Source organism: Bos indicus x Bos taurus, chromosome 5 (genome assembly GCF_003369695.1).
Source record: "Bos indicus x Bos taurus breed Angus x Brahman F1 hybrid chromosome 5, Bos_hybrid_MaternalHap_v2.0, whole genome shotgun sequence".
Taxonomy (NCBI): Eukaryota; Metazoa; Chordata; class Mammalia; order Artiodactyla; family Bovidae; genus Bos; species Bos indicus x Bos taurus.
Window position 1 is genome coordinate 46,238,368 of NC_040080.1, and position 26,455 is coordinate 46,264,822.

General features: G+C 38.1%; 1 protein-coding gene across 26 annotated transcripts in view; it reads left to right on the forward strand.

Moving 5' to 3' along the window:
* RBFOX2 (RNA binding fox-1 homolog 2) overlaps nt 1–26,455 on the forward strand; it is a 293,235-nt gene that overhangs the window by 206,906 nt on the left and 59,874 nt on the right. For all 26 annotated transcript variants that reach the window (XR_003511102.1, XR_003511103.1, XM_027541823.1 and 23 more), the window contains one exon: nt 19,308–19,532. Coding sequence is in view for 24 of the 26 variants with exons in the window: in XM_027541823.1 (XP_027397624.1) it covers nt 19,308–19,532 (225 nt within the window). In the remaining 2 variants the exon portion in view is untranslated. The remainder of the gene's footprint in view (nt 1–19,307; nt 19,533–26,455) is intronic.

The window sequence follows — 26,455 nt, forward strand, 5'->3', positions numbered from 1 at the left end:
TAGGTTCCTCTGGGCTAAGTACAGAATTGATCAATTTAACTATTCTATACATAACTTTCATTTCCTAAAATTTTATCTCAGCTCTTACAGTTTGATGGCTTAATATATCATATGGGAGCATTTGTACAGGGTAAGAGAGAAATCAAAGCACTGGCTCTTTTGAGCAGCTCTTAGCCACAAGGAAACAGGTAAGCTTTTAATGGCACTTTGTTGACTATTACAGAAGAAAACAGTTTCACATGGTATACCTAATGTTTCTTCTTTTTCACTATATTCTATACCTTGGGTAAGGTCTCTTTCTCACAGAATCAGATTCTAAGAGCTGTAATGAACTTTACTAATCAGGAAACAGAACCCCAGAGGAAGTGAGCTGTCCAAGGTCATACAGCTTAGTACAGCAGAACTGGATCAGGTTCTCCAGTTCAGAACATCTTAGAAACCTCCAGGCCTTTAATAAAAGATGTTTAGTTTGTAGAGGCTAAAATGCGAAGTTTGTATGCCCCTCGTTCCTAGAGAGAAAAATATGAAAATGAGTTAAAAGGTGAACTCAGATATCTTGGGCATTCTTTGCTGGAAAATTAGCCTTGAATGAAGCTGGATAGTCTAGTTGTTGTGATATTGATAATGAAGTTCTAAGGAAGAAAGATTATAAGTAAGAAGAAACAAATGTGTCCTTTGAAATGCTTGAAGATTTTCTGGTTTTGTTTGCTTTTTGAGCATTTGTCTTGACTTGGAAATAGGAAACGTGGAATGAAATCTGGGAGTGTTTTTGTTACCAAGCAATCATTAAAGTCTATTAGTCAGTTCAGTCGCTCAATCATATCCCAGTCTTTGCAACCCCATGGACTGCAGCACACCTGGCTTCCCTGTCCATTGCCAACTCCTGGAGCTTGCTCAAACTCATGTCCGTCAAGTCAGTGATGCCATCCAACCATCTCATCCTCTGTCATCCCCTTCTCCTCCTGCCTTCAATCTTTCCCAGCATCAGGGTCTTTTCCAGTGGCTCAGTTCTTCACATCAGGTGTCCAAAGTATTGGAGTTTAGCTTCAGCATCAGTCCTTCCAGTGAATATTCAGGACTGATTTCCTTTAGGATGGACTGGTTTGATCTCCTTGCAGTCCAAGAGACTCTCAAGAGTCTTCTCCAACACCACAGTTTAGTGCTCTTAGGAACTGATTTTAGATCTCCGCTCTTGGTTTTCTGCATGCCACCTTTCTGAAGTTGAATATCCTCCCTTACTTTGAGATAGGACTAGGTTTTCCTGGTTAGTAATGACAGTTTCTCCATGATAGATTTTTTTTCATGACTTCTCCCAACATAGGACTTTTAATTTCTTTTCTAGATTTATTTGCCACATTTTGAGGAAGGAATAAATATTGCAGCCACTAGTTTATATTTCATTGCCATTCCCGAGGGATCGGATTCTGTAGTGTGCCTTATTGATTTGTGTGTTAGAGATCAATAGAATAATGGGAATTGTTTTCCTTCCTTTAAACTGCATTCTGATATTGGCCACCATTACATTTATGAAGAAGGAGGAGGATGAAGAGTTACACATTTTAATTGATAAATACTTGTTTTTTCTTTTGTTTATATTTTGAGAGTGATTAGACCCTTGAAAGTCTTGTTTTTCAGGACTTAGAATAACGTTTAGCACATAGTGTTAGAGGTACTTGTACACGGCACTTGGTCTATGACTAGAAGTAAAGTACACATCTATTTCTGCTCTTTGAGTTTGTTATTTTTTTTACTTCCTAAATCTAATATATCTAATGTATCTAAATGTAATCTAAATGTATCTAATTGCCTAAAAGCAATTAGTAAAAGGGCTAATTGTAAAAGTAGTAAAGGGCTACTTACTAAAAGTAAGTAAAAGGGCTGTTTTTAAAATTGTGCTAAACACTTCTCCTCTTCCTTTAACTTCTCTCATGTGCCTTTAATAAATCTTAGTGTTGTTAAATGATTAAAAAAACAGAGAAGTCCATTAAACCAATGTCCTTTCTCAAAATGAAAAAGTAACCTGGAATTCTGTAATTTACTTATGGTTGAAATCCTTTCCAGAAAATAAATTATGACCTCTGGTTCAGAATGATAGATACTCTACTTGCCTTCAGTTCAGTCGCTCAGTCATGTCCGACTCTTCGCAACCCCATGAATCGCAGCATGCCAGGCCTCCCTGTCCATCACCAACTCCTGGAGTTTACTCAAACTCATGTCCGTGGAGTTAGTGATGCCATCCAGCCATCTCATCCTCTGTCGTCCCCTTCTCCTCCTGCCCCCAATCCCTCCCAGCATCAGAGTCTTTTCCAATGAGTCAACTCTTCACATGAGGTGGCCAAAGTACTGGAGTTTCAGCTTTAGCATCAGTCCTTCCAAAGAACACCCAGGGCTGATCTCCTTTAGAATGCACTACTTGCCTTACATCTCTTATAAGACTCCACTGAAATAACAGTATAGAAGTGCAAAAAGAAATAAACCAAGAACAGCGAACACTAACAGAAAAGGGTAAAGAATTGTTATAAACAAAAGTTAAACAGATTTCTTTAAAAGAAAGCAAAAAGGAACCAGTTGATGGATGAATGGAGGAGAAGCTAAAGCCTGCCAGTTATTACCGGGAGGCTGTGAGTGGTGTGGAAGCTGGTTTGCTTAGCAGGAACCCCAAGAGGCTCTGGGTTCAGAGCAGGAGTGAAGAAGGGACGGACAACAGGGATTTCGTGTGCATTCTACAAGGGTTGATTCAACTGCTTGGCCTCGCTGTAACCTTTCCAACCCCTTCCCAGTGGAAGTAGCCAGTGTTTACTATTGCTGCCTCTTTTCTCCAGCATTAAAAAAAAAAAAAAAGGAAAAACCAAAACCCCCAGGTTGTTTAACTCCAAATAAATTGATCAAAAATGTTTGGTGAAATTTACTTTTTGTATTAAATATTGGCACCCCTTCTTTAATCTGATATTTGGGGCCTAGGAGGAGGTCGTTGCATACACTGAAACGAACCCTGAAAACCATTGACATGTTTTTCCTTATCTCGTACTGAGTTCCCCATTAGAATTTTAATTCTAGGAAGAGACCCAGTAAGAGAACAGATTTTCTTACAGGAGAGCAGAGGAAACCCACACCAGCTAACCAGGTTTATACCTGGGTCACCAGTGCACTTTCAGCATGAAAGGGAAGAGAAGAAACAAAAAGAAGTACTTACCCTAACGGAAACATAATCCAGGGGGCAGAGGAGAATTTAAAGAAGCATTCTAACTAACGTAGTAAGGTTAAAGAAGAGAAGGCGTGCCTAAAACCAGTACTGGGTACAATGAGAAGGGAACAATTTGAGAATGTGAAAGAGTTTAAGAGATTAAGAATGTGATAGTCAAAAGAAAACAGGCCATCGAAGGAAAGAAAGTAAAGATATTTCCCAAAATGCAAGCTTCAAGATGCAAAGATGGAAAACACAAGATAAGTCTCAGATGATTTCCTTAGCCCATGTGCCCTAAAAACGGAGTCTGAGACAGTACTTTATTGGGGAATACAATCTCAGGAAAGCAGGACATGGAAAGGGGAGAGAGAACAAAGGAGAGAGGTTGGACAAAGCTTTGTAAAAGACATTGCTGATGCCTTGGCTTCAGTAGAAGTCTTAAGAGACATTGTATAGATTACTGTTCCACTTGCCAGTCCTCCTGAGTATGGGGACATGTGTTCATCTACTGGTTTCCTCTCACCTCCTGCTCATCCCGCTTTTTGGTCAAAGTTTTCTGTTCAAACGGTTACCACACCTGACCTGTTCAGTGGCCTCTTGGGGAGGCCAAGTCCTACTCTCTATGTGCACAGATCTGCAGATTGATGTGACATCTGAGTCTGGAGAGGTGAGAGGAGTCAGTAACCCTAAGGTAGCCTGCAATTCAGGAGACCTGGGTTTGATCCCTGGGTTGGGAAGATCCCCTGGAGAAGGTACCCACTCCAGTATTCTTGCCTGGAGAATCCCATGGACAGAAAAGCTGGATGGGCTGCTGTCCATGGGATCACTAAGAGTTGGACACAACCGAGCAACTGAGCACATACTCTAGGTAGCCTCCAGCCTTGGAGCCTCTGCCTTTTAAGAAACCGTTAACAGAGGGTCATTCCCAAGAGGACTGGAAGGGAAGGACCAGAGGGGAGACTGCCGTTTTCTGTCATAAATTCTTCTGTATCCATTGGGTTCAGTATCATGTACATGTATAATTTCATAAAAATAAAAATCAACTTTAAAAACAAAAGATGGATTACCCAAAATACCCTGGAAATAAATACCAAAAGCTTTTTAGAATATATTTTGGGGGAAAATATTGAAAGATAAAATCTGATCAGTAGTTTAGAGGGTTCTGTACCCCTCCAGCCTGATTTTCCCCTGCCCACTTTGTTGCTTAGTTTCTCTCCGCACCACTCCTTCTGTTTCTTGTTCATTATCCGTCTCTCTACTAGAAGGTAGACTCTGTAAGGGCAGGAACCCTGTATTTTTAATCACTGTTCCCCAGCACCTAGAACGAAGTATCTAATAATCCATGGTAAGTACTCGGTAAATATTTGATGGCAAGAATTGAAGCCAAATAGATGAAATATGCAGGGAGCATGACTTCCATGCAGAAGTATTGGGACTTGAGCTGTAGGCATTGAGAAATCTAGGATTTTAAGAAGAGAATTAATTAGCAATACCTGATTTAGGTTTTATTTTAGAAAGTTCACTGGTAGTTGCTTGGAAAATTCACTAGGTTGAGGTTAAGCTAGAAGAAAGAAGAACTATTAAAAGAAAGATTCTTGGGTTATCCTGGGTGAGAATTGTTGCGAGCAGAGACTCATTTTTCTTTTCATTTGCCACAGTACATAGCATGGATATGTATATATATGTGAATAACTCCTCCTGTAGTAAATATTTATGAGTGATTACGTTGTAGTGAACTTCCTTCAGAGTTCCTAAGCTATTGAGAGAAAGGTCTCTATCTTTTTCTACAGACAACTTCAGAAGCAGATATTCAACTACCTGGTCAATTTGGTTTAGCATGTATTTTTTAAACATCAATTACAGTGTGCTTATTGTTCGGTGAGGAAGCTACTGTAAAGTAGTATATGACTCAGTCCCTGATCTATTTAAGGGCTTTACTCAATAAATGACTAGAGGAAATATAAACCATCATGTTACCTGTGGTTGCCAGGCAAAATGCAGTTTTGTCCTGTAAAGGGTATGGGGGAAAATTTTGTCTATTATTGTATTACACATCATACAAATTACTTATTTTAAAGAGGTAGACTATAATAGAACATCCAGTTTAAAAATCTATGAAGAATGATTAAATATTGTATTATTCAGCACACACAACAGAATCTTGCTAATGTCTTATTCTGAATGCGAGTTGTGGATAATTTTAAGGATATTTCAGTTTAACATAGAGAAGACACAAAACTTAATTGTCCATGAAGACACAATAAAGACTAAATTAATTTAAATTGGAGTGAAAAGTTTGGTTGAGTAAAAGAATAATTATCCATGCACTGTATAAATCACCAATTACATTGGATAGAATAGACAGTCAACCATTAATTGTGTGTAAGACCCTTTCATTTCCAAGGAAGCAGGTAGCTGACCTGGAGTATCTCTTGTGGTCTCTTGTTGGCAGTAGAAGATGTGATTCACAGATGTTTGAGGTTCTCAGTACTGCTTTAAGGAGATCTGGAAGAAAGAGCTCTTAAGAGGTTGGAGACATTAAGACTATTACAGGGTTTGTCATTTTTAGCCTAATAGACTATTGGTTTGAATGACTTTGTTCTGAAATATTTATTTTTCTGTTTAAATATGTATTGTTTTGAGATGGCAGAACTCAGCCTCAGGGGAGAGGTCAGGCTGGCTTTTCTCTCTTACTAATTTGAAACAGGGATGTATGTGTGTATTTTGAAGACAAATGATTTGGTGGCAAGTTTGCGCAATGTGGGAGACCAGGGTTCAATCGCTGGATCTGGAAGATTCCCCTGGAAAGGGAATGGCAACCCACTCCAGTATTCTTGCCTGGAGAACTCCATGGACAGGGGAGCCTGGCAGGCTGCAGCCCATGGGGTCACAAAAAATCAGACACGACTGAGCATCTAACACACATTTTGCAATATTCTTGTTGTCCAAGCCTGTACCTCCCTTAGTACTAGTACCAGATCCTGAAATTGACTTTTAGTCTAAGCATGAAGGTAAAGTATATTGTATTTCCTGTTTTATTTTTATTTATCATCTGTTTGCAAGAGCTCAGAATTGCGCCCAGTCCCCTCCTGCCCTCCATCTCCCCTTCATGTGACTACAGAACACTCTCACTTTGGGTCCTGGTCCCTCAGTTATACCCACTCTAGAGCAAGGGCCCATTGTTAGGCTTGTATTTCAGTAGGTTTGCATTTAAAAAAAAAAAAAAATTGGTGCTTATTCTCTTATCTGTGGATTCCATATAAAGTAATTGTCTCCTTTCAGGTCACCTACATTTATGGCCACTATTACCTTCTTCTCATAGCCCACTCCCTCCCTAAGGTCTGTCCTTCTAGAGGTTTAGATGCTTCAGGATATTTTCCATAAGCACCTACCACCACTGTCATTCTCTTCCATTTTGCCCAGCCAAAGCCTCTAAAAGCAGTATTTCTCAGTGTGGTACCCAAACTGCCTACTGGAGTAGTATCAGTATCATGATTTGTTAAAGATATGTCCCCAGAGTGGTTGTTATGCACAGTAAAATACAGAATCTCTACTTTCAAGGAACCAGGTAAAAGATGAGTTTGTGGGTGTGAGGGGCTGGATCCGTACCACGTGGGGTTGGTGATCATATTGTTGAGACCGCATTTGGAATAGATGTGGCCCTGGACTCCTTTCTTGGAATCAGAAATACCCTTAAAATTAATACTTCAGTTGGTGATTGGACTTTTATCAGTGTAGTCATTATCATATAATCATTAAATATGTTTTTGTGAGTTTCCTTGGGGTCCCAGCCATCTACTAAGCTACAACCAACCAGATGAAAAATGAACTGCTGAAATTGAACTGACCATAAACATTGGAGGCTGCATGGAAACTTCATGTATAGGTTTTTCCTCCCAATTTCTAACTATCCTACAGATTGTCTGACATCTTATGGCTTTGGGTATAATTTATATTTATTGTAAGAGAGAAAATACATTATTTGTATCTAACTTTTGCCATAAGCATGTAGGTAAATTGAGAATCTAGAATGAATTTGACTTTTTGCCTAGTAAACTGGTGTTGTTTCGTCTTTGCACATGTTTATTCATCCGTTTTATTTCTCTGGGTTTTCTTCATGGCCTGTCAATTCTCTATTGAGAATTGTCAATTCTTAAAAATTATTTTAATTGACTCTGGATCATCTTAAATCCAGTGTTCTGTCCTTATCTTTCTGCATTACTAGTTCCTTTTCCTTTGGTCACAAACATCTGGGCAGAAGTCACTGCTTTGGTACAAGAGCTGAGAAGAGTGACAACCCTCTGCTCGGTTATTCTCAATGGAGAGCTTTTTGTAAACTTATTTTACAAAAGCAGGTCGAGTTTGAAATCTGAGCCTATCTGAAAAATCCCAAGGGAAAAAAATGATAGAATTTATAAAATCCTTAATATAAAAATATTTTTTCCTCTATTACAAAGCTAGAGAATTAATGTCCGTTTATCTACAGCATTAGGAAAATGACTGGTGACATGGGCATTGATAAAGATGCTCTATCTAAAAAACTAAGTGATTCTTTTTTATGATGGTTTAAATAAAATTAATATTCATCTGTTTCTATCAGTGATCCATTCTGAGCACAGATGTAACATGGGAATTGGGAAATTTTTAAGATAGGATTTGTAGCCTGTGATTTGTAACACAACAGCAGATTAGTATCAAAATGGGACTCAAGATAACCAAACTGAAAAAATTAGAATGAAGTTGAAAAGTAAACTGGAAGATACAGACAAAATACCTTTCTCTCCTTAAGATTACTTAGACTTTTATTACCCTAGGAAAATGAAGATGATTATATTTGGGGCCTTTCTTATAGTACTTTATGCTTAGCTTTATTTGTAGCACAGATAACCTTGATGTAATTATTAGCTTATGTGCCTTTCTCAGTTTCTAAGTTTGGTCCTACAAAAGCAAAATCTTATTTTTATCTCCTCTCCCCACCGTGTTGAAGACAGAGTGTTATAAATGTTTAAATGTCAGTAAGTAATCTTTTCAAACAATATGCAGAATAATTCGTTAAGAACAGAGAATATGTTTAAGGAATGATAACAAAACTTGACTCATTTACCCTAAGCAGTGTGACTTGTAAAGAGTGAAAAAATTTTTCTTTAAAGTATTGATAAAGGTGAGTGGGTTAATAGGTCATGAATAATGAGTCTGCAACTATAAATCTTTAAAAATCACCTGTTCTGCCTACTTCTCTGTAACTGGTTGGTCTCCAAGTTCTTGTAATTCCATCACACAGCATCTCTTGATTCCATTTCCTTTGCCCTACTACATTTGTCTAGGCCCACCTATCTTCTCCAATATGTTACAAAAGCCTCCTAGTTGTCCCCCCTTCTAGTACATTCCATGTATTGCTAATATTATAAGCTGTGATTCTGTTATTCCCCTATTTGAACAGTTGTTCACTGCTGAGGAATAATAGTTAAAATCATCAATATCTAAGTATTTGGATATAGGGATACTCAGTACACAGAACAGAACGTCACAAAGTATGAGGGAGAGATTCCAAGTAAGTCTTGGACTGGAAAGGTGGTTAACTCATCAGCCGAAATCTGAAAAAGAAGTGACAGATTCAGTTCTTCGATAGTTTGTTGTGTTAGTGGGATGCTAAGAGGGGATGTTTACCCAGAAGACCTGGACTGATCAGCTGGGAAGCTGGGCCCCAGGTCAATAGTTTCACTTGTTCTCATGGAATCCTCACAACTTTCTAAGTAAATAAGCCAGTTTGCAGATAAAAAACAGGCTAGAAATGCTTAAAGTGACTCATCCATATCTGGTAAGAGGTATGGTTAGGATTTGAACCAAGGTCTGTCTTTCAGGGTCAGGCTGTTTCTTCAGTGAAAGCTTGGGAGAACAGGCATGGCTGGACCTAAAACATACATGGAAGTCACTCCTAGGCAGGGGACTGTTGGAGTTCTGGGATTGATGTGGGAGAGTAGACTGACTGATAAAAGGGTTGAGTCTTGCTTGGTCCTTAGGTTATACATTTTTCCTGTTTGATGGGGCCTGATCACTATGATAGTGCATTCAAATTAAAAATTAAGACATTAGACATATTTCACATTGTACACCAGAAGACCAGAGACAATGTTTCACCTCTGTTACTCCATGTGATTTAAAGGAGAAAGACATCATCCTTAACTCTTGTATTTGCAAAACCACATACCTAAAGCATAAGCATGTAAATGTTGATTCCTGTCATTACTAACAATACTCCACCAGTTCTCACTTCTTTTCCCAACACTCTTCCCCTACTTGAAATCAACCCAAGATAACATTTGCTTCATTTCATACTATCCTTCCTGATGGCTCTCTACTCTAGCCAAACAAAACAATTGACTGCTGTGCACATACATGTGACCATCCCTCTTAATCTTCATTTATTTAAAAAGTGTTAACACTTTATATTTATTGGGTACCATATGTAATTCTGCATTGTGCAAAACTGACCCCAGTCATTATGATGAAGCTTTTAACCTAATAGGAGAGATGGAACTCGTATCTAGATATGTTAAATACAAGGCTTTGAATTTAAATATCTGTAGACCTTAGTTGTGCAGGTTAAATGCTGTGAGAATCCAGGAGAGGAGAATTTGTTTACAACTGGAAAGGGTGAGTGCACTCACTCCCTGAAGGTCTGCTGTATTAGACATTGTGTGAGGTGCTGCTGTTGTTGTTTTATTTCCTTTCAGCCTCACGGTCAGTGCTGTTATGTCCGTTTTATGGTAGACAAAACTGAAGCTTAGTGTCTTGTCCAAAGTCACACAGTAACCAATCACAGAGTTAGGATTCTATCCCAGGTTTATTTAGATCTAAAGTGTAATCTCTCTCTCCTACACCTGATGCCAACAGATTGGGCCCACTACCTGCTTTGTAAGGCTCGTGATATTCTCACCTTTTTAAATGGTTGAGAAAAAATCAAAAGAGGAATAATATTCCAGTGTCTGTGAAGGAGATTTTCCTGGAACACAGATGCACTCTTTTGTTTACATGTTACCTGTTGGCTGCTTTTCAGTTATAACAGCAGAGGAGTTGCAGCTGACTCCTGCTTTCTCCCATCCTCCTCTAAGGATGGCTTCACGGAGGAAGGTATTACTTGAGTTGCTTAGTTTTTCAGTATAATGAATATTCATGATCGAGGGGAGACAGCATTGGGAAAGACCCTGATCCTTACTGTTGCAGTCTGGCTGTGACTTGGGAAAGCATCATATTTAGGGAATATTCTAGATTCAGTGCAGTACAGACATATATGTATTGTGTTGAGAAACCTGCCGGAAATGCTATGAGGAGTAGTGACTGGCAACCCCAGCTATAGAATTGGCTTGGATTTGGATTAGAGTCTGCATATGTCAGCTGTTTGCTGAGTGGTTTTTGATAAGATTCTTAACCTTTTAAAATGTCAGTTTCTGTATCTGTAAAAGGAGAACAGTGGAAATACCTAGCTTTTAGAGTTGTGAGAATTAAATGAGTTAATATATTCAAAGTGCTTAGACTTTTGCCAGACACATAAGAAACATTCATTAAATATAAGCTGCTAATATAGGTGAAACAGGGTCTAAAATATAGACCCTCTATGTATTTAGAATATATACTTTCAAATATATTTAGTAGGCAGTAGTTATGACCAACCTAGATAGCATATTCAAAAGCAGAGACATTACTTTGCCAACAAAGGTCCGTCTAGTCAAGTCTATGGTTTTTCCAGTGGTCATGTATGGATGTGAGAGTTGGACTGTGAAGAAAGCTCAGCTCCGAAGAATTGATGCGTTTGAACTGTGGTGTTGGAGAAGACTCTTGAGAGTCCCTTGGACTGCAAGGAGATCCAACCAGTCCATCCTAGAGGAGATCAGTCCTGAGTGTTCATTGGAAGGACTGATGCTGAAGCTGAAACTCCAGTACTTTGGCCACCTCATGTGAAGAGTTGACTCATTGGAAAAGACCCTGATGCTGGGAGGGATTGGGGGCAGGAGGAGAAGGGGACAACAGAGGATGAGATGGCTGGATGGCATCACCGACTCAATGGACATGAGTTTGAGTGAACTCTGGGAGTTGGTGATGGACAGGGAGGCCTGGCATGCTGTGATTCATGGGGTCGCAAAGAGTCGGACATGACTGAGCGACTGAACTGAACTGAAACTCCTTAGAGGCAAATTTTTAATGTTTGTTATGTCTTCAGTGCCTAAAACAGCTGTGGACCCACAGTAGTTAATTTAGTACATGTCTTGGAATTAAAATTGGATTTCAAATCTATCTCCTTATTTCCTTTTCAGCTGGTTGATCATTCTAAAAACTTTTTCAGTGGATTTTTCTTCTTTGCAAGTTGGTTTCTCTTGTCACTATAATAAGTTTTGTATATCTGTAGTTTGTTTTGGGCTTCCCAGGTGGCTCGGGGGTAAGGAAACCACCTGCAATGTGGGAGACCTTGGTTTGATCCTTGGGTTCGAAGATCCCCTGGAGAAGAGAAAGGCTACCCACTCCAGTATTCTGGCCTGGAGAATTCCATGGACTGTATAGTCCACGGGGTCGCAAAGAGTTGGACACGGCTGAGTGACTTTCACTTTGTTTTCTTTCTCTTTTTATTTTGGCTGAGCTGTAAGGCATATGAGATCTTAGTTCCCCAACCAGAGACTGAATCTACGCCCCCTACATTGGAAGCACAGAGCCTTAACCACTGACCGCCAGGGAAATCCCTGTAGTTTGTTTTCTTAATCCCACGGAATCCCATGGAGAATCCCATGGACGGCGGAGGAGCTTGTTGGGCTGCAGTCCACGGGGTCACAAAGAGTCGGACACGACTGAGCGACTTCACTTTCACTTGTTTTCTTAAATATTGTTCCCACAGATACATGGTAATGAGGGTTGTTTTTGTTAGTTTTTTAATTTCACGTGACATCCATTACAGTGGCATCCAGTAGGATTTTAATATTTTATCAAATTGTGGAAGTTCGGCCCCACTGGTCTACGTGGTACTTGTGTTTGTTGAAAACAACTGTTATGGAGAGTCTAGAGTTTTAATCACTTCACATTTTTTATGTTACCAGTTCTTCACAACAGTATAATAACATTAACATTGCTGTTTTATAGATTAAGAAAATGGGGCACAGAGAAAGTAGGTTGTAGCATATTTAATTGTTTACAGCTATAGTAAATGACAGAACTGAGGTTGAAATTATGTTCTGACCATACACTCCAGCATTCCTCTTTGTGAAATACAAAATTTGTTGGGTCTCAGATGAATTTGATAAAATTTTAGGTAATGTGTAAATAGTAGAATAAACAAATTTGTTTGCATTGGCGAAAAATACATTTTCAAAAATGTATTTTGAAAAATACATTTTCAAAAATTTTCAAAAAATTTTCAGACTTTATAACTTACACATTCCTTTGTGCTTATCATCTTGAACTTTACTCAAAGATGGCATCCTAAAATCATTGAGTCACAGTGGTCTTCATTCTATGTGAAATAAATACTATTCTTATCTTCTTAATATTTAATTTCTCTCCTTAAAACTTTTGTGTAGATAATATAATGACAATGAGATGACAGTCTTGAATCAGTTTGTCGAAATATCAAATATAACCCAGATTTGTCTGTTTTATGTACCTCTCTTCAGGGTTTTTCTTTCCCCCAGTCATTTGAAAATAACTTTAGAAAAACTCTTCTACTTTTTAAACCAGAGAATTAGAAATTTGGGTAGGTTTTTCTGAAATTTGGAAAATCTGACTTTTTAGTATAGTTGTAAATTATGTTGCTTCTGGAAACCAAAGCATTTTTTTTTGTTTATAATATCCTGCCAGGCACTGTAGCGAATTCATGTGGATGGTGGGAGGACTGGATGCATCCTGCTTTTCGTATCCTCATAGCTTTTCACAAAATGGGGACATCATTCTGCTTTTTTTAAAACAGTGTTGTTATGAAGGGTTAGGGAGAAATAGGAGTTGAAGTTCTAAAAGGAATGCTCGGGGAGTTGACGTTTGAGCAGAGAGACGTGAGGGAGGTGTACAAGTCAACAAATGCTGGAGTACCTGTGGCCCCGTGCAAGGCAGCAGAGTACAGAGTGACTCTCTTTGATTTTAATGAGCTCCACTCATAAGATCTAAAAGCTGACTGTCCTTTATTTTTCCCCTCATCTTTCACATAAAATCTTAGTTTATATTCTAGGGAAGAAAGGAGTTGTAGATAAATCTTTATTAGAGCCTTGTTAGGCAAGGTAGAAATTTTATTTGCATCGTACTCCTTATTGTCAATTTTTTAATCTTGTGGATGAGAAAGTTTACAGACCGTTAAATTAAGAAAAAGAAGTTATGTCTAGTTTTGTGGGCTACAAGAAAAAGTTAATTCATTTTGTCAGATGAGATAGATACACTTAAACTGTTTAGTCTGTGATATTAAAATATCTTCATAAAACAAGAGGTAAGCTCTTACCTAGAAATAATCATGTTGACTATTATCTCACAGTTTGTCTGCAGGCTATAGTGCTTCTCTTCTGAACTTAAAACTTAAGAATATAGCCTGGATTAGTGGAAGTCTGAAAACCATATAACGTTTCTAAATTATAATAATGTTTACCTGGGGAAATTTTTAGACATTGCAGAGTGTATGAGGTAAAATGCAAAGTCACTCCTATTCCAGTTTCTTACCTGTAGTGTGTAAACATAGTGTTTTTTAATAACATTAAAAAAATTCCTGTATGTAACAAAATAAACTATCAAGAGTTTCTTCTTGATCTCCTGATAAGGGTTTACATTTCCCTTTTGAGGGAGAAATAGTTCAGCCTCTACCTGTCTTGCATTACTTTGAAACACATGGTACAAAGGCCACAAGTGATCTTAGAAGTTTTGACCTGTCTTCCCCCCATCTCCCACTGCTAATTGACAGGTTTATTCGGTTGACTGAGCCAGCTTTGTCAAGACTGCCTCTGGGGGAGAGTTAATATTGTGCTTTGTGTGCCAGAGCATCCTCCCCAGCAGAGCTGAAATGGAGGGTGGAGGCTGCCCCGAAAGAGGAGAGTCTGAGAGGAGCCCAGTGGGGTATTAGAAGTCCCCCTTGCTGTGTTCATAAACTGCACAACAGTGTCTTTAGCCTTTACGGGTTATTTAGTAGACCTGTCCAGTGTCTCTGTTTATGCCTGGAGTTGAAGCATAGGTCTGTGCATACCTTTGGTGCTCTTATTCCCTTTTATTCACCAACCCACCTGAAATAGAATTTTTTCTTATCTGTCTTCAGGCTAGTAAATCCCATGAGGATTTCTGAAGTAGTGTGCTTCATGTAGTTTGGTAGGTAGGTAGATAGTTAGATAGCACTGAATAATTTGAAAGAGAAGGGACAGGATTATTTTCTTTCTTTCTTAGGACACCCAGAATAGAGAGAAATCATTTACAGTACCCTGACCTTGAGATCATGAAAATAACTTATATAGTGATGAATGACAAGGATTTTCTTTCCTGAAAAACTACAGGTAAAAACTAGCATAATTTTTAAGAACTAAATGAAGGGAAGGATTTTTATGTAAAGCATTCCTACTACTTTGTAGACGTGATTCTTAGACACTAGAGACAGCTGAATTTTGATGCTGTATAACTTCTGTAGGTAATGTCAGTTCCATTTTTTTTTTTTTTTTGAGAACAGCATAATAACTCAATGCTTCAGTATATTGGCTTCCCTTTACTGATTACACTAGTCATCATTCTCTTTTTACATTAAAAAATACTTTGTAGGCTTTATTATAAAAGTAATATAAACTTATTAGGAGCATGAGGAAATTTGGGGGGGGTTTGGATAGATATGTTCACTGTTTAGATTGTGGTGATGATTTCATGAGTGTACGTATATATGTCAGAACTTACCAAAGCATACACTATGAGTAAATCAGTGGGGCTTATTGTAGAATTGTCCCTCAGTATCCACAGGGACTTACCAGAGCGTACACTATGAATAAATCAGTGGGGTTTATTGTAGAATTGTCCTTTGGTATCCACAGGGGATTGGTTCCAGGACCCCCTGCAGATACCAAAATCTGCAGATGCTCAAGTCCCTTGTATAAAATGGCATAACTAATATCTGCATATAACCTGTGCACATCCTCCCATATTTTTTTTTTTAATTTTTGTAATTTTTATTGTTTTGGCGTGTGAGATCTTAGTTCCCTGACCAGGGATTGAACCTGTGCCCTCTGCGTTGGGAGCACCAAGTTTTAACCACCTGACTACCAGGGAAGTCCCTTCCCATATATTTTTAATCATATCTACATTGCTTATAATACCTAGTACAGTGTAAATGTCATGTAAATAGTTATAAATACAATGTAAATAGTTGCTGGACTATGGCAAAGTAAAGCTTTACTTTTCTGGGATTTTTTTTTTTTCCCCTAGTATTTTTCAATCAGTGGTTATTTGAATACACACTGCAGAGCGTGTATTCAAAGAGAAGGCCAACTGTATATGTCAATTATGTCAATAAAATGGTTTTTTAATTTTTTTATGATTTGATGGTGAAAAAAATGGACTTATCTTGCCGTTAATATGTATTTCGATTTGTTAGTGAGATTAAGCATTTTTATCATACAGCCGTTTGTATTTCGTCTTCTGTGAACTGTTGTTGTGTTCTTTGTCTTTTTCTGTCTGTGTGTGTGTTTCTCCTCAGGTTAAATAACCTGCACTTAGTGATGGTTACCAGTGTGTGTCTGTCTTATGCTGTAGATGTTTTCCCCAGTTGGTTTTTCTTTTGACTTTAAAATCCATTTCTCCCCTCTCTTTCCTCTCCTCCCCCTCCTCTCTCTTCTTTTCTTCCTGTCTTCCATAGCCAAATCTTTTTTTTTTTTTTTAACTTTTCTGGTTTTTAGGTTTCCTGTCTTACTTAAGAATCACCCCACCCCAGTAACACTCCCAATATTTCTTATATTTTCATAGTTTTAATTATATTTTATTCCTTTTTTTTTTTTTTGCATGGAGCATGAGTATTTTCTTTTTGGTGGGTAGCCAACTTCTATTCAATACAAATATCATCTGAGCCACCAGGGAAACCTCTTTAATACCAGTACCATATGATAAATAATCATCCCCTCCACTGAATTGAAATGCCACTTTTATCTTCTATTGAGTTTCCATATAAACTTAAATCAGGATTATCAGTGTTCCTTTAGTCATTTTGTATATTCCTACTATTGAATCATAGTAGTTTTATGGCAAGTTTTAATATATGATAGAGCATCTCCTCCTTCATGGGTTTTCCTTTTGCAGACTTTATTAGTATTTTTTCATATGCAAGTTAGAAAAGTATTTGGTCCTGTTTCCTTCTTTAGGCACCATTTGATTTGCTTCTGATTGGAAATTATACTAGGTTTATATTTGATTTGGGGAATGATTAACTTTTTATCTTTATTATTACTCAGAAATAAAATATACCTTTCTGTTTTTTCAGATCTTATATATTGTATGTTTTGTATTATAATTTAAATTTGGGTGCTTTGGAATAGATTATTATTGCTAGTTTTAAAATAGCCATTCATGTATTTTAAAATAGTTTTTCAAGTTTTTTCTGCCCATTGGTATATCTTTCTGTGGGATGTGGTTGTTAAAAAGTCGTTAGCTTTCTTTCAAACGCCTTGTTCTTTTCATTGTGATCTGTAACATTTCTTTATAGATTCTGGTGTCCTTTTCCAGATGTATGTATTGTGAATATTGTCTCACAGTCTCTGCCTTGTCTCTCTATTATTTTAAGTTGATTTTCGGAGAACAATTGTTTTTAATTTTGGTGAAATCTACTCTGTCATTTTTTTCTTTAATAGTTCTTAATTTTTTTATGTCCCCAAAATTTCTTGTTTATCGCAAAGGTGTGAAGATTTTGCTGCCTTTTCTAAAAGTTTTATAGTTTTAGCTCTTACACTTAGGTCTATTATCTCTTTCAGGTTAACTTTTACAAATATAGGGTGAAAGTTGAGGTTTTTTTTTTTCATTGGGTATTCAGTTTTTCATTTATTAAAAAGTCTTTCCCCTGCTGAATGGACTTGATGCCTTAATATTCACTGTAAATGTTTATTTCTGTCTCTGGGTTCTTTTCTATCTCGTTTATCTGTTGTATGTTTTTAAACCAGTACCACACTATTATGATTATCATCACTTTGTAAGTCTTGAACTCAGGTAGTATAAGTCCTCCAGTTTGTGTTATTGTTTTGACTACTCTAGATACTTTGCATTTCCATATAAATTTTAATAACAACTTGTCAGTTTATACAAAAACACCTGCTGAGATTTTGATTGGGTTTGTGGAATTTGGGGTGCATTGTCATTTTCAGAATACCCAGCTTTCCAATCTATGATCATATATTTCTCTATTTATAACAGCCTTTGTAAATTTGTTCTGTTTTATTTTAGGCAGATTTTAAAGGATAGTTGAACCTTCCTTTAAAAAGTAATGTGAGATCTTTCTCCAGTTTTGGATTCAATTTTTTTTGCAATAGTATGAGTTTCAGTCCAGTTCAGTCACTCAGTCGTGTCCGACTCTTTGCGACCCCATGAATCGCAGCACGCCAGGCCTCCCTGTCCATCACCAACTCCCAGAGTTCACTCAAACCCATGTCCATCAAGTCAGTGATGCCATCCAGCCATCTCATCCTCTGTCGTCCCCTTCTCCTCCTGTTCCCAATCCTTCCCAGCATCAGAGTCTTTTCCAATGAGTTTAATGGCCATCAAATTAATGCTAAAAACCTGGAATGGTGTTAGACAGTGCTACTGGAAGTTCAGTTTCCTGTACCTCTCAGTGGGTAGAAAATCCCTTCTTAAATTGAGGGGAAAGAAGGATAACCATAACTGAGGAAGAAAGAGGAATAATTACTTTGTTGTTTGAAGGAACTGATGCTCATGATTAAGAGGAATCCAAGTGATATAAACCCAGATTTTCTTTGATCCCTAATGCTATGATGTCTAAAATATGGGGGAAGGGGTTTATCAAAGTGCTACCACTTTGAAGCATTTGACCATCTCTTTCAGCTATTTCCAAAAGGATAGTGGCCCCGGACTTTGAAAATGTGTTTGTTGTTAGTAAAATAATGACTCTGCCTTTTATGGACTAAAATGGGAGGTCAGAAGGTAAGTTGTTGAGAAGGGAGGATTTTACAAAATCTCTTACACAAGATTTAACTCCTCATTTATATCTGAACTTAAAGACGGAACAGAAATAAGACAGGGGCTGTGGAGTCAAAATGGCTTCTAACGAGTTCCTGCTGTTACTGTATGTCCTGTAGTGATATTTGAGCTATCACATGAGATCCCAAGTAAGCATCTGGGGATGGACGCCATGTGGAGAAGTATCTGCTAGCCTTGAAATGCTAGCAGTAATTATGAAAAACTCAAGGTTTTTGTCTAAGAAATTTTTTTGTTTCTAATTTAAGGAAAGGTTTTTTTTTTTTTTTTTTAATTAACTTAGTGGCCAAGACTTAAATAAATCTCTACCTTGAAATTCAAAGATTAATTTTGTTAACAATGTACTTTCTCCTGAATTCTGTGTTCTTAAAATCTAGAGGTATATATCATCTGGTTTTGAGAATTTAATTTATACTGTCATTCTACCTGTTGCTATGAATTGTAATTTCAGTTCAGTCACTCAGTCATGTCTGACTCTTTGTGACCCCGTGGACTGCAGCACACCTGGCTTCCCTGTCCACACCAACTCCCGGCGCTTGCTCAGCCTCATGTCCATCGAGTCGGTGATGCCATCCCACCAGCTCACCCTCTGTCCTCCCCTTCTCCTCCTGCCTTCAGTCTTTTCACAGCATCAGGGTCTTTTCCGATGAGTCAGTCCTTTGCATCAGGTGGCCAAAGTATTGGCGTTTTCAACAAATTACAAATCAATTACAAAGAATTGTAATTTAGTGAAATTAGTTTTCCCCTAATAATCACTAAAGGAATAGAGTGTACTAAAGCAAACAGTAATGGCTCAAACAAATTTCAAATCTTGTAACTTATCTTCTGTAACAAATTTCCTTGCATTTAAAAAAAGTTTGCTTTAAAAAATCTTTGGTCCTTTGGTAACTAGTCAACTTTTTTTTTTTAGTCTTATCTTCTCTTTCTCTGTTTGTTCCAGGGTAACCAGGAGCCAACAACAACTCCTGATGCAATGGTTCAGCCTTTTACTACCATCCCGTTTCCACCACCTCCACAGAATGGAATTCCCACAGAGTATGGAGTGCCACACACTCAGGACTATGCCGGCCAGACCAGTGAGCATAACCTGACACTCTACGGAAGCACGCAAGCCCACGGGGAGCAGAGCAGCAACTCACCCAGCACACAGAACGGATCTCTGACGGTACGTGAGTGATGAGGTGATGAAATAGAAGGAGGCCTGTCATCGTCCTATTGAAATCTTCTTAATCATCATACCCAAAAACCCTTTGAATTAATTTTGCATTTACATTACATTGCATAGCACTAATGTAATTTCCATTCTACTCCAAGCATTGTAATTAGAAGGTAAGGATTTAGGACAGAGCTCACGGTCATTGCCCAGGAGCTTACAGTCTAGACATGGGACAGACAGTAAAACAAGGTAAGTGTGATGATGAGAGTTAACTTAGCAGGAGGCTGCTCTTTTCAGCTTTACGGGTCACCTTCATTCTGCAAAAATCTCACAGTCCTCTGTCCTCATTCTCTACAATCTGTCAGCAGTATGCTACACACTGCCTCCTCCCTCCTCCTTGAGACACTTGAGTTGTTGGCTTTCATGACACTCCCTGTTTCCCTCTTAGGCACTGAAAGTCCTTTCTTGGTCTTTCTTGCTGGTTCGTCTTTCTCTATTCAGCTTTTAAATGTAGTACTCCAGAGCTGGGTCCTAGGACTCCTTTCCCTCCTGTTTTTTATCCTGTCTCTGTTGTATAATGATACTACTAAATTCACCTAGTTGCTCAAACGAAACCTGTGAATGATTTTTTTCTCTATTTCCATCATCTCTGCATCCAGTCCATTAGCAAGTCTTGGTCACCGTGACTCTAGAATTTTTTCTTACTTCAGCCTTTTCTCTTCATCTTAAGACCATATCTGGATAGTGTCTATAATTAAGAGCTCAGCATTTCCACCAGATTTTTTAGGTCTGAGTCCTAATATCGTCTGTAATTAGTAGTATGACCTTTGGCCAGTTATTTAATCTCTCTCTGCCTTGGCATGCTCATCTGCAAGATGAAGCCAGTAGCACCTATTTCAAGTGGCTTTTAGGAGACTTAAAAGAATTTAATTCATGTGAGGTGTTCATCATCATTGTCACCACTCTAATCCAAACCTTTTCACTTTTTCTGTTACTGTTGCCTAATTTATCACATAGCGGCCAAGATCCTTTGTCTCTTAATGCAAATAATGCTATTTTCCTGTTTGAGTCTAATGGTTTTCTAACATACTTAGAATAAAATCCAAACTCATACCTGGTTTACTAATCCCTGGCCCCAGCCTACCTCTTTGACTTTACCTGTTACGGGAGTAAAGGAAGCATCATAAATTACAATAGGTATGTTATCACATCATACAGGAAATCATTTTGTTTGTGGGATTGTGTGGTATATTTCCTAAGATAAAAATGTCCTATACTCTGCATAGAAAGATCTCTCTCTAGTTTTTAGCTTTCTTTTTGCCATTCTGTATCAGATTATTAGGAGGAGAGCTTTACTCAGCCTTTAAACCACTTGATAAGATTTACTTCCCTGTAAAGAGCCTTGTAGGGGAAGCTTTTGTTGCATAAGGATAGATTTAACCTGCTAATACTTTCCATTTTCTTTTATTGGACTACCAAGAAAAATCCATTCTTCCCTTGAAGACATGTTATCTTATCAGTGTCAGAGTTATATAGAAGCAGATAATTTTTAACTTCGTAGGTAATGGACTATAATAGACAATTTATTTGAAAAGTCTGGGCATGGTGGTAACAAATGAGACTTTCCATAGCGTCCATTCTAGAATTAAAATACATAGGCTGCTGTATTGGCTGCATTTCCAAATCACGTACAAATGATGATGAACTTACAGATTTAACAGAAGTACTAGAAAAGAAGGAAAAAGAAAGAATAAAATACTATAAATCAGAGGCTTTATCAAGGTATTTTAATCACTAAGTCTATTTCTTTGCTAGTTATCAGTGTTTTTCTTTTTTCTATTTTCTATTTCTTATTAAATCAGTTTTGGTAATTGGTGTTTTTCTAGAATTTTTCTGTTACCTGCTAATTAGCTATCTTGTTGGTATAAAGTCTTATTAAATCAGTTTTGGTAATTGGTGTTTTTCTAGAATTTTTCTGTTACCTGCTAATTAGCTATCTTGTTGGTATAAAGTTATTCTAATAATAATTCCATTGATTATTTTAATTTCTACTGCGTTCATACTGATACCCACCCTTTCATCCTTGATTTTGGTAATTATGTCTTCTCTTTTTTTCTTGGTTAATCTAGTTAAGGTTTTTTGATTTTGCAGCTTTTTCTAGAAAACCAGCTTTCGATTTCATTGACTTTTTAAAATCTGTTGTTTTTCTGTTTTGTATGTCATTTATTTCCATTCTGATCTTTATTATTTCTTTCCTTCTGCTTGCTTTGGGTTTGACTTGGTCCTATTTTGCTAGCTTCTTGACATGTAATCTTAGGTCATTGATTTTAGAATTTTATCCTTTGTAATATATGTTTAAAGCTACACTTTACCCCTTAAGTTTCCCTTTAGCTGCATCCCATAAAGTGTGATATATTGTGTTTGCATTTTCATTCAGTTCAAGATATTCTTAAATTTTTCCTTATGACTTTTTCTTTAGTCCTAGCTTATATAGAAGTGTGTTGTTTAATTTCCACATGTCTAAGGATGTCCCCGGAGAAGGCAATGGCAACCCACTCCAGTACTCTTGCCTGGAAAATCCCATGGACGGAGGGGCCTGGTAGGCTGCAGTCCATGGGGTCGCTAGGAGTCGGACACGACTGTGTAACTTTCAAGTAGACAACCTGAGCGACTTCACTTTCACTTTTCACTTTCATGCATTGGAGAAGGAAATGGCAACCCACTCCAGTATTCTTGCCTGGAGAATCCCAGGGACGGGGAGCCTGGTGGGCTGCCATCTATGGGGTCGCACAGAGTCAGATACGACTGAAGCGGCTTAGCAGCAGCAGCAAGGATGTCCCAAGTCTTTCTCTTTATAATCCCATTGTTCTCAGAGAATATACTTTGTATGATTTCAGTCTTTTTAAACTTAATGAGACTTGTTTTACAGCTTAGTAGATGAGATGGTCTGTCCTACAGAATGTTCCTAACCAATTAGGCCTTTTATCAATATGAAATGTCCCTTTTTGTTTCTATTAGTAGTTCCTGGCTTAAGTCTGTTTTGTCTGATACTAATATGACCACTGCATGTATCTTTTAATTACTATTTGCATGACATCTCTTTCCTTCATTTAGTTTCAAACTCTGAATCTAAGATATGTCTCTTGGGGAAAAACAAACAAACAAACATACATCTGGATCTTATTTGTCCAGTCTGAAAATTACTGCCTTTGTATCAGAGTATTTAGTCTATTTACTTTTAATATAATTGTTAATATAGGTGGATTTATGTCTGCCATTTTACTATTTGTTCTTATATGTCTCTTGTCCTTTATTGTTCCTTCTTTACTGATTTATGTTAAATAAATTCTTTGTGTATCTTTTGAATCCCTTTGCAATTTTTTAAATTATTTATTTTTGTTGTTATTTTTGTATTTTCTTAGTTCTTAATCAAGAATTACATCTTGGAGTTATTACAACCTACTGATGGCTCTGTGTGTGTGTGTGTGTGTGTGTGTATGTATGTAAGAGGAACTCAAAAGCCTCTTGATGAAAGTGAAAGTGGAGAGTGAAAAAGTTGGCTTAAAGCTCAACATTCGGAAAACAAAGATCATGGCATCCAGTCCCACCACTTCGTGGGAAATAGATGGGGAAACAGTGGAAACAGTGTCAGACTTTATTTTTCTGGGCTCCAAAATCACTGCAGATAGTGACTGCAGCCATGAAATTAAAAGACGCTTACTCCTTGGAAGGAAAGTTACGACCAACCTAGATAGCATATTCAAAAGCAGAGACATTACTTTGCCAACAAAGGTTCGTCTAGTCAAGGCTATGGTTTTTCCTGTGGTCATGTATGGATGTGAGAGTTGGACTGTGAAGAAGGCTGAGCACCGAAGAATTGATGCTTTTGAACTGTGGTGTTGGAGAAGACTCTTGAGAGTCCCTTGGACTGCAGGGAGATCCAACCAGTCCATTCTGAAGGAGATCAGCCCTGGGATTTCTTGGAAGGAATGATGATAAGGCTGAAACTCCAGTACTTTGGCCACCTCATGGGAAGAGTTGACTCATTGGAAAAGACTCTGATGCTGGGAGGGATTGGGGGCAGGAGGAGAAGGGGATGACAGAGGATGAGATGGCTGCATGGCATCACTGACTCGATGGACGTGAGTCTGAGTGAACTCCGGGAGTTGGTGACGGACAGGGAGGCCTGGCGTGCTGCGATTCATGGGGTCGCAAAGAGTCAGACACGACTGAGCGACTGATCTGATCTGGTCTGATTATGCTGCTGGTAAAATATAGCAATTTGGTCCAGTGGGGTTCTGTCCCTTACCATCCTTTCTGCAGGGTTATTGTCATATGAAATGAAACAGTATAGTAGTAGTACAGTTATTGCTTTAAAAGATCTTTTATCTTTAAAGAAATTTACCATTTTCATTGATCTTCATATCTTCCTATGGATTTGAGTTATTTTCTAATGTCATTTCCTTTTAGCTGATAGTACATCATGTAGGATTTTCTGGAGGCTAGGTCTGCTTGAAACAAATTTTCAGGTTTTGTTTATCTAGGAATGTCTTGCTTCTGTCTTCATTTTTGAAGGATAGTTTTGCTAGCTGTAGAGTTCTTGGTTGACAGTCTCTCCCTGTGTTCTCAGCCCTATGACATCAGCAAGAAGGCAGTTGTTGACCCTGCTACTGTCCCCCTGTACGTGATGAGCTGTTCTTCTCTTGTGGTCTTCAAGATTTTTGGTTTACCTTTGGCTTTGAGCAGTGTAACATTGATAGATTGAGGATAGATATTTTTGTTTTTATCATATTTGCAGTTTATTGAAATTTGGGGGTCTGTGGATTGTTTTCCATCAAAATTGGGAAATTTTTTAACAATTTTTTCGAATATTTGTTCTTTCCTTCTCTTCTTCTGGGACTTTTGCCACAAGTATGTGGGGATGCTTGTTTGTTCCCTACAGGTTCAGATTCGTTTGTTTTTAAGCTGGATTTAAAGTTCTGTTCATTTTTCTAAAGTAGTTCTGTCAAGATCCCCTACTTGACTAGGGAATATTTCCTTTAATTCTTGTCACGTTTCCTTTAATTCTTTGAATACATTTGTCATTGTCACTTTGAAGTCATCTGCTACAAGGTCTAGGCCGCTGAGAGCCTTTTTCTAGTTACTGCTTGTTTACTTGAGTCAGGGCCTCACTTTTGCTATTTCTTTGCATGTCTTGTAACTTTTTAGTATGTTTTAGATGTTTTAGTAATGTATTTCAACACTCTGAAGTTTGTTGGTTTTGTTTTTGAGAAACATAGAGATGAGTGTTAATGTGTGTGTTTTTAGTACTTTGCCTGGATTAAACTGTGGAGTGTGACTCTTCCATGGTCACTAATGTGTCTGCTTAATGATGTTTATTCTCCTTTTTACTTTTTATCCTGGCTGGGAGTCACTCCTCTCTCTTCATAGACAGTGATTTGGGCATAAGTTGTGCTTAAGCACCTGGAGTGTGGAAAGCTTCTACCTTCTATTGATCTGTTTGTGATTTGGGAAGTGCATTTAGAGTCCAGCCAGTTCTCAAGTACGCCTTCACTTTTTCTTTTGTTGCGCCCTCTTTTGTCTCCCCCCTCCCCATCCCAGCATTTTCAATCAGTCGGGAATGTCAGGAGAACATAACTAGTTATTCTACAATTCTCTCATTTCTAGGATCTTCTTTCGTATTTCTAGCTGATCTGTCACACACACCAGTCAGACCGCAACCTCAAGCTAGAAGAACCAGTTAGGTTCCTACCAAGTTTGCCACTTTTTCTGACAAAGCCGTGGCTTTCTACTGTACCCCACCCCAGTACCCCAAGCTGAGTCTACCCCCTCTGACAGCAGAACTACTGGTTTTCATGGCCTTTGTTGTTGTTCAGCCGCTCAGTCGTGTCCAGCTCTTTGCAACCCCACAGACTGCAGCACACCAGGCTTCCCTGTCCTTCACCATCTCCTGGAGCTTGCTCAAACTCATGTCCATTGAGCCGGTGATGCCAGCCAGCCATCTTGTCCTCTCTCATCCCCTTCTCCTCCTGCCTTCAGTCTTTCCCAGTGTCAGGTTCTTTTCTAATGAGTCAGCTCTTCACATTAGGAGGCCAAAGTATTGGAGCTTCAGCTTCAGTGTCAGTCCTTCCAATGAATATTTAGGATTGATTTCCTTTAGGATTAACTGGTTTGATCTCCTTGCTGTCCAAGGGACTCTTAAGAGTGTTCACCTGACTCTATCTTAAAAGCTGTCCTGGCAGAGCTGAGGATTAGAGGGTGGAGTTCTTGGGTTGGAATAGCCCCAGGAAGTAGGTTTGTAGCCTCCTGCTGGTATTAACCCTAAAGCTGTAGCAACTTTTCATGAAATTTCTCTATTTGTTATCTGCCTTTGATTGATTTCCAGAACCCTGAAATGACTGAGTTTTCTTATTGTTTTGAGGAGAGGATTCACTAACCTGTTCATGCCATTAGAGGCAGAAGTCCCTGCCCTGAATCATTTCCTGGTCATGTACAAGGCACAGTACACCTCTCCACACCCTACCCATTTCTCTTTCTTTCTCTTTCTCATTGCCACAGTTTCCCATGGTTTCAGAATCCCAGACTGTGTTTCTGATGACAGTGAGCTCTGTTCCTTCATATGAATATATACAGTTAGACTTGTGTTTCTCATCCATATGACAAACTATTCATTATATTATTTTATATTGTGTTGACCAATTTGAGTTCCTAAAGATATATTGAAGTAAGACTGGGAATCCTTGTGAATAGATTGTGAATGCATTAGTGCTGTGGAAAAAATGGAAACTCCTTGATTTGTGCCTACAAACTGAGCACAGGTTCTGTCATGTTAGGAAGTTGCTAACAGTAAAAAGGGAAATTATCTGGAAGCTCTAGTTGAAGATTCTGCTTATATTTTTAAGTGTACATTTAAAATATGAGTGTAGATCCAC